This window comes from Capsicum annuum, chromosome 5 (assembly GCF_002878395.1).
Source record: "Capsicum annuum cultivar UCD-10X-F1 chromosome 5, UCD10Xv1.1, whole genome shotgun sequence".
Lineage (NCBI taxonomy): Eukaryota > Viridiplantae > Streptophyta > Magnoliopsida > Solanales > Solanaceae > Capsicum > Capsicum annuum.
Genome location: NC_061115.1, coordinates 190,089,275 through 190,098,869, shown reverse-complemented (window position 1 = coordinate 190,098,869; position 9,595 = coordinate 190,089,275). Strand labels below are relative to the sequence as shown.

General features: G+C 31.6%; 1 protein-coding gene across 1 annotated transcript; it reads right to left on the bottom strand.

Annotated features, from left to right (window-relative positions):
• Positions 1-8,427: 8,427 nt before the first annotated feature.
• Positions 8,428-9,217, bottom strand: LOC107872589 (monothiol glutaredoxin-S6). The gene has a single exon (XM_016719233.2). The coding sequence runs from the start codon at positions 9,115-9,117 to the stop codon at positions 8,806-8,808; it is 312 nt and encodes a 103-aa protein (XP_016574719.1). The 5' UTR covers positions 9,118-9,217; the 3' UTR covers positions 8,428-8,805.
• Positions 9,218-9,595: the final 378 nt, after the last annotated feature.

The following is a 9,595-nucleotide window of genomic DNA, read 5'->3' as shown; positions in this document are numbered from 1 at the left end:
TATATATATATGTATGTGTGTGTGTGTGTGTGTGTGTGTGTGTTTTATTTTAAAAAAAATCACGCGCTTTTTAAAAAAAAAATGTCACGTCAGCATTATGGGTGAAATTAATTCACTTTGAAGATATTAAGTGGGGTAAATAAATCCATGTTAAGTTTAAGTGCTAAAGTGAGTTGGAGTGACAAGTTTAGGGGGGTTTTGATGCATTATCTCTTTTTAAAAATACAACATGTTCCCCTTTTTATAGTTAATAATTTTTCATAAAATCATTTAATATTTTCAGCTAGATTTTTCTCTCCTCAAAACCTTCCTTCTCCCGATTTTAGTTTATATTTTTCAAAAAAAAAAAGTTTGCACGATTCTTGCTTCCTCAGGCAAAATTTTTCAGTTTCTCTTGCTCAGGTAAGTCTAATTTTCTTCTTCGATCAGTTTTATATCTATTTTAGTAATTTTTTTTATAACGTTTTGTGTTGGGGTTCTTCAATTTTGACAAAAATTACACTGTTCTTCATTGAATTAGTCAAAATTTGAGTGTTTTTAGTTAACATTATCGACTTCAAGTAATCCTTTCAAGTAATCCCTTTGCTCTTCGGCTTCTTTTAGCTTCTTTTAAGTAATCTATTTTGACTAGATCTCTATTTTGACTAGATGTCTATTTTCAACTTCTTTTAGTGATCCTTTCAAGTAATCCCTTTGCTCTTCGGCTTCTTTTAGCAATGTCATGAGTAGATCTCTATTTTCTTTAGATTTTTAAAATCTTTGTAGTATATGAAACTAGAAAGCGCCTCAAAAATTCGATGTCGATGGGCTGCTCATCGGTGAGTCTTCGTCAAGCCACTTAAAAAAAGAGCATCTGCCATTATCCTTTCCAACCACACAGTTAAAGAATTTTTGACCTGGATTCGAATCAGTTCATGACTTCCTAAAAACAGCTGGATGGCCACAACTGCATATGTCGGACACTTTTGCATTTAATGTTTGGGATGCTTGAGACATTGTAGTTGTTAATAAAAATTAAATCCAAAAAAATGAGAGTGTTAACACAAAAATAGCCTTCCTTTTATAGAAGAAAAAAGTGAGATATTATCGTTGGATGTGATTTGATGTGTACATTATTATCGTTGTAAAATATGATATTTAAATTTTTGCTATTGTTGGACTAGTTTCATAGACCTTATTTATAATCGATGTCTTCTCATGCGTTTGGTAGATGATGCACCACATAGATAGACCGTCTAGCATAAACTAAGAGCTAATTCCTTAATAACCGCACTAGACGATGATATATATTCATAGACCATAACTAGCACATATTTTGAGAAGAATTATTTAATCAATAAAATAATAAATAATTGGATTTTATGCAGTTAAAAGAGCTTGAACAAGTCATGTAATCGTATGAGAGTCCACGTAAACTGGATAAGGTGATCAAAGATGTTTGAGGAAGGGTAGTGGATGAACAACAAACATGCTTGGGGCAATGTTACCCAAAGCATAAGTATGTTGTGGAGAATTCATTTGTTCAACCACAACTCATCACATCACATCTTTGATCACCACTTTCAATTTATATGGACTCTCATACGACAACATGACTTGTTTAGGCTCATTTAATTGCATAATATCCAATTATTTATTATTCTATTAATTAAGTAATCCTTTTCAAAATATGTGCTAGTCATGGTCTATGATTAAATATCATAGTCTAGTTATTTAATTATGGAAGTAGTTTACAATCTATAATAGACTATATCAGGTCGAGTACATAACTAAGCATAGTCTAGCATATATGGTGTACAACTTCATTAATAAATGTATTAGACTAGAACACATATTTATAGACCGTGACTAGCAGATATTTTGAAAAGAATTATTTAATTAATAAAATAATAAGTAATTGAATTTTATGCAATCGAATGAGCCTAAACAAGTCACGTGATCCTATGAGAGTCCACGTAAATATTAAGTGTTGATCAAAGATGTGTGAGGTGATGAGTTGTGGTTGAACAACTAATATCCTTAGGGCGATGTTATCAAAGCACAAGTATGTTGTGAGGAATTTATTTGTTCATCCGCAGTCCATCCTCACACATCCTTGATCACCTTCTACAATTTACGTGGACTCTCATGTGATCACATGACATGTTTAAGATCCTTTAATAGCATAAAATTCAATTATTTATTTTTTGATTAACTAATTATTCCCTTTTTTTTCAAATATACTACTAAGGGCAATAAATCAATACGGTATATTATTGATAAGGATTACAGTCTATAATATACACTAGACACAATCGACTGACCTCATAGTGGAATGCATCTATTACGTAGATGTTCGCGCATAGATATTGAGCTCCGTAAATAATAAACTACATCGACTTTGCATTTAATTTTGTATAAATCAACATAATCGCGGATAGACCAGATTCGTTTTCCATTAGCATATATGAATTAATTTTGACATCTGACAACTGTTTCGTTCATCTTCTTACAGGGTAAATTGCAAAAAATTTAAAAAATCAAAAATAAAATTGTAAAATTAAAGTGGAGACAAATAAAGGAAACTTGAGAATACTTCATTAATAAGTTCATTGCAATGGTTTAGCACCATATTTACAGCAAAATAACCTCGGATAGACCAGATTCATTTTTCATTATCATATATGAATTAATTTTCACATCTCACAACGGTTTGATTCATCTTCTAACAGGGAAAATTGCAAAAATTCAAACAAGAACAAAATTACAAAATTAAAGAGGAGACAAATATAGGAAACAAAGATACTCCATTCACACTTCATTGCAATGGTGTAGAACCATATGTACAGTAAAAGACGAGCAAAAACATCAAAATAAAGAAGTTTTCATCTAACATATTCCTAACCATGAAAGCTTCTCATTGCAATGAACTTAAAACCAAAAAAAACAAAAAATTAAACCTAAACTAAGGGGATGGTGGGGGGATGATCATCTCCTCGGGCTCCATATTGAGCCGCTCCATAATCGCTCGTAAGAAACAGGCGATACGCTGGAGTTCGCGGTGACAGTGCTGCCTGTCCTGTCCTAGACCATAGAAGAGACAGTTTAGGTCGTTACGGAGGAGGAGAAGGTCGTGGTTACACTGAACCCTCCTTCTTCGCCCACAACATCCACATCCAGCTAGGACAAATGCATTTCACCTTGAGGAATTTTCCACAGCTCTTCAATGTAGCATAATCAAAAGAATTTCTCACAGCTGCTACGTCCAGCAATAATTTTAGCTCCTTTTTTTTGCTAAATGTTTGATTTACCTGAAAATTAGTTCCGTCGGAGAAAGTGTGGTTGGTTTGTACTTTCAATCTGCACTCTTCTCCCGCTTCTTCAGAGAAAATTAGATCTTTTAATTTCATTGAATGATATTCTGAATTCATTGGATGAGCATCGAAACTCTCATCTTCAAATGAATCATGTTCATCGATTGTACGTTGTGGTAGCAGTATTGTCGGAGACCCCGGGATGACATTTATCCTCAATAATGGCCTAGAGCCATCGGCAGCGATATCCAACATGTATACCTAGGGGTGTGCAAAAATTAAACCGACCGATAAACCGAACCGATAAAAATGCTATTGGGTTATTAGGTTAACGATTTTTTATTGGTTTTATAAAAACAATTATTGGGTAAACGGTTCGGTTTTGATTTTAGCTTATTGGGTTACTGGTTAAACCGATAACCCAATAAGGATACACTAAGTTATTTTTTTACCCCTATTTATGTTATATATATATATATATATATATATATATATATATACACACACACACTACTTATTCACAATTTGATGATTCACAAAGTATTAACCAATTCAGAGCAACAAAGGCACAATATAAAGCACGGGTATTATCATATTGGACAGCTTGAAGCATTTAGTAGCTTCCAACAATAAGGATTTAGTTTTTTTTTAACTAATATTCTGTTCAATTTTGAAGATTCTTGTAAACTAAAATGCATTGAGTAGGACTTTCGCGGTAAGTAAGATTTCATTTTTTTATATTAGTTGTTACTATTTCTATTTTATAAGTATTTTCTTATTGGTTAAACCAAAAATCGAACCGTTAAGGACCAAAATCGATAAATCGAAAACCGATAAGAAAATATCTTATTAGTTGGTTATTGGTTTTACATATTTAAAAATTAAAAATTGATAAATCGAACCAATAATACATAAAACTAAACCGAACCGACCGATGCACACCCCTATGTATACCGATACATGCCGATCATTATTGATGAATGTGGGATGTATTTTACCCCGTCCATTCATTACATAGATAATCACAATGTTCTTTGGCTCGCGTTTTAATTCTCTGCTCTCAATTACGCTACGAACCATGTCATCGTACGATCCATTGCGACGCAGTAGGATGGGCACTGTCTCCTTGCTAGATGATTTTCACTTCCAATAGTTGGGACCCTCCTTCCACGCACCCATATAACTACCACCCACGACAACTACCTCAACTACTGCCATAATAGACCACACAAATTAATAATAGATTAAGGTATCAGTCTATAGCTGGTCGATAACTGGTATGAAAACATTCGTACAAAGACGTGAATCAATTAATTTTGGATATAATCGATGCCCTCCTAGGTCTGGAATGGACAAATGTATGTGTAGGACTTCTAAACTACTGAAATATATCTAATGATGAGGTATTGAGTGGATTTGGAAAGATTTTCGAGCTAGTAGAAATGGTGAAAAAAAATTGTATTTTTTTCAAAAAGGATGGAACAACAATGGAGGCAATGATCAAGAATGGGAGATTTTCAGTTGTGATGGGCCACTTTTTGTCAGAAAAGTGGTCGAAACAGTGGCCAAAATTGGAAATTATTGGTGAAAAAGGGAGCTCCTATCGGTGGCTTCTTGGACAATTTCTAAATTAAAATAGAAAATATGAAAAAATGATGGAAATATAAAAAAAGGTAGAAAATATTAAATATTAAATGGATGAGGTGGGGGACTAAAGTGTAAAGTTTAAAACTTGTGTGGTAGGTTTGTATGTGAGAAGTGATGATGTCATTTTAGTGTCTAAACACCTAATTTTCCAAGACTTGTGTCTAAATACCAAAATAAGTTTTGAAAGTGTCTATTTTGCAAACTATCCCGTGAACTAATTGTGAAAAGATTGGAAGATCTGGCCAAAGAAGGTGATAGCTTGCTTCCTTTCTTGCTTTCATGAAGCCGACCTTAACAGACATCTCTTCCATTTTCGTAGATGGAAGATCCGGTGAATCAATTCAATTAGATGCCTGCATCAGAAATCCTTGCTTACGATCTGGAGAGAAGGATCTTTTCCAAGAATCAGCTACATAATATCTGTAAAAATCTTGCCACTGGCGAACCCGGTTGAAGTAGATTCTTCTTTTGATCAATCAAAACCCGTCGACGACGGAACGAAGAACGAAACTTTACGACAGCTATCGGAACGCTGTGCCTAACATATTTACTAGTTTGAAATATGAGGTTGCCTCGTTTGCAAGGGATGTGAAATACATTGAGATCGCCGAAAAAGACACACAAAACTAGCACTGGTGCCGTTGAGTTTGCCAAGAAGTTTTGGGTTGAGCAATTAGTCCAATGATTGAGTTGCGATATAGGACTCGTGCCTTCACCTCATCGAAGGTTTAGAAGCCTTGGACACCAAGAAGGTTCAATCTGAGACGAAGTGAACCGCAAATATTGTGCGGTAAACTGATGCTGTGTGGCTTGCAATACTCAACTCCATGTCATGAGCTCGTGTCGCCAATTCTTCGAAATTAGACCTATTAATTATTAATAGACTATAGCGAACCTCTTCTTTTGAATGTTTTCCGGGGCTACTTTTTCAGTCGCATGAACTCCGACCTATTCCGTTCGTTTGATCGACCTTGAGAGTTACAAGAACTAATGGTCATATGAGTTACAAGAACTTATGGTCATCTTTATCACAATTCATACCTAGTAACATAAAACTATAATGTGGTGAGTTACAAGAATAATGACACCACTTTCTTCACTTTATACCTACTAATTGTCATGCACTTTAATATTTTTATTTTAATAATAAAATGCACCAACAAAATTTATATAATCAACCAATATAATTCTATTAAGATTCTCCCACATAATTGGACTTGTATAACTGGGTGCATTAAACATCCACATTTAGATCACGTTTGTTTATACTAGTCCATTATACATGTTTGCACGTGTATATTATAACAGTTAATATATAATAATAAGAATAACAATTTATTTTTAAAAAATTATTAATGTTACATGAAATGTAATATTTGTTTAAATAGTGAAAAATAATGTTATTATACATATACAATAATTGAATTATCGTTTGAAATGTAAGGTTTTATGTTTCCTTCTTTATAAAGTTTTTTCATCTATTAACAATATACTTTAAGATTTGGTGCCTCTACTTAATATACTTAAGTAGTCACAACTATAATTAGCTATATAAACATGGATATGTTTATATAAACATAGAGCAGATTTTGAAATTTACAGGTTCCAACAAAAATCTCAAATTAATATAATGATAATTCATCATCACATTAATAATTAAGGAGCAAATTAAATATAGTGAACAAAATTTCGCTGCTAATATCAAAAGTTAAAATTGTATTGGCCTTGATGCACGGAAACATATTCTAAATAATAAAGTTACATCATATATGAGTATAATAATATAACACAACTACTTATAACAAAAATAATAACAAAAATAATTATAATAAAGTAGAAGCAGAACGAATATGATGGCGAAGGGAAACAATAAAGTAGAAGAAGAACCAATGTAGAAGCCGAAGGAAAAACAAATATTTAATTTTCATGTTATGCAATTAAATTTTGAAGGGAAAACAAATATCTTGAATCTTGAAAAAAAAAAGTTTAAAATTCATCGAACAAAAAAAATGCTCGAGATTAGAAGCATATCTCAAGAATTTTTTGATGTTGACATTTTTCTCTCTCTATATATATAAGAGAGTTCTAAATAAGAAAAAATTAGTATATAATATTAGTCGGTTTGAAAGTTCTAAATTTCATAACTCAAATAAGAAAAAATTAATAAATTATTTTAGTTGATTTCAAACCCATTAGAGAAATAATTAAATTATGCAAAAATTTTATACCAAACTAAAAAGGCACGTAAGTGATAAATTTAATAACATATTTAGTTGGTTTTGATTTATTTACACAGTAATAAGTCCTTTAGTTATTTTATTATTTTTTTGCCTTTTTAAACTTTACACAATGTTAACTTCTTCTTTAAAAGGAAGTTAACGTCTAATATCTTTTTTGGCCGAAAAGTGTATTATTAATTTTCTTAATAATTCTTACCATATCTTTTAGTACTCAAATTGTAAAACTTACCATATAATTTAGGACTCTTTACTTTAAATTATAATAAATATAATTAAAATAATAATTTTTTAAAAAGTGAAAAGACGAATTTATCTGTTGCAGAGTGTTTTAATGAAGATCAAAAAGTTTAAATTATTTTTCTAAGTGTCCTCACACTTTTAATATATTTAATATTAATATATTATAGATTATAGATATCGATTATAGACTTTATATATATATATATATATATATATATATATATATATATATAACCAATATGATTTAAATGTGGATACCCTACTTCAGTATAATAACTCGCAAACCACATAGTAGAAGTAAATACACTAGACAAGCTTTGTGCAACGAACTCGCCATGAAAACATGTAAAATGTTTTGAACTTGAGACCCTCCATTTAATCAAAGATCACCTGCTCAACCAACTTGACCGCCCTTTAAAAACACCAACATGATCATTTTTGCAGTTGAAATTCAGCTAGAACATAGGTGAGACATGATCTTAGTCTATTGATAGACATGGACATGATTCAGATCAATGCAACATCTTTTTGATAAAATTTGATGCTCCTTGATAAGAAGTTATTTGTCCATTTTACATTAAAGTTTAACGAGATCGATTCCTAGCGTCCTTATATGTCTTTATGCTCCTAAAATTCTCTATTCCCTCTCTTTTGCTAAAAAATAAACAGCCAAGTTCCAAAAGGGACCGCCATAGGTGTAGTGAAGTTGGAATTTTTAGTTTATGGGCTCTGAACTATAAACTTTTTTATTTACTAGATTTTGAATTTATTATTTATATATATTAAATGAATTTATTAGCACAATTTTAGAATATATTGGATCGATATGACCGAGTGGAGGTAAATTTTTATCCTTGTTTAACCACAATATATGTGCTAGCCACATCAATTAACATGGGAAATACTCATAAATATTGCAAGATCTACATTAGAATGAGCCTTTTTTTTTTTTTGGTGAAGTACATTAGAATGAGCCTTAGTGGTGCACCAAGAGGAGTAATTGATTACCGTAGTAAAAGCATACTTTTATTAGAAATACATAAAGAAACAAAATACATTGATGATAAAAACAACAAAAAGATATAACTACTCCAACTATTATAATCTAATATGTGTCTTGTATTTTATATGATGCATATTAGATTATTAACATAATCATCGTCACACCAAAAAAAGAAGACCATGACAGCATGACTATACTCTAGGAAGAATGCATAGACTTGCTAGCTAGCTAGTAATTGATGATTGTTTCTATTTATATATATACTATAAGTTAGAATTGCATTGACTTATTTGCTTATTTACTTTTATATATATCTTGAAATTTTCCTCGACGAAAAATTATTGTTCCACTACTGATTACTTGCTAGCTAGTGAATTGATCTCTATATCCAAATAGCATTAGCCTTTAGAAGAATTTGTTTGAGTTTGCCTCTAACATTAAGACTCATAATCTCATTAGAACCACCAATAAACTCTTCTCCAATGAACACTGCTGGCACACTTGATTTACCCCCTAGTAATTCAACCAATGCCTTCTCCATTTCCTTTCCATTCGAAATTTTATCGAGCTCGTGAACTGTAGGGTTTGCTCCAAAACCTCGAATTAGGGTTTCGATACTGTGGGAGATGCAACAAGTGCTTTTGCTGAGAATCACCACTGGACTTTCTGCTCCCAACTTCATTACCATATCCATATTTAGACTTTAAAAACAAGTGTGATGGCTTAAATGACCTTAATTTTGTGATTGAAAGAATAGAAGTTGTGAGAGTTAATAGAGAAAACAAAGGCTATGTGTTGAGTTGCTATGAGAAACCTGAACTTGTAGAAAGTAATATATATAATGTTTAAAGTGATGGAATCAATGAATAGAAGAAAAGATTACATAATTCCAAAAGGACAATGAAAAGTAAGGGGATATATATGCAAATTATTCCTTGATCATTTGCTTCACAAAGGCTACACTTGTTGCTTCAAGTCATAATATTTTCCGTACGTTCCAAGAGAAAAGAAGAAAGATTTAGGGTGTGTCTGGTATGGAGGAAATCTTTTTTCACAAAACTCTTGATTGGTCAAAGTATTTAAAAATATTTTGTTACCTACAAAATACACCCTAGGAAATACTTTTTTGATCTTTTTTCACATTTGTTGGTAAAATAAAATTTATCAAAATC

Excerpts from the sequence above, each read along its gene's own strand:
- LOC107872589 (XM_016719233.2), bottom strand. The coding sequence starts at position 9,117 with ATGGATATGGTAATGAAGTTGGGAGCAGAAAGTCCAGTGGTGATTCTC.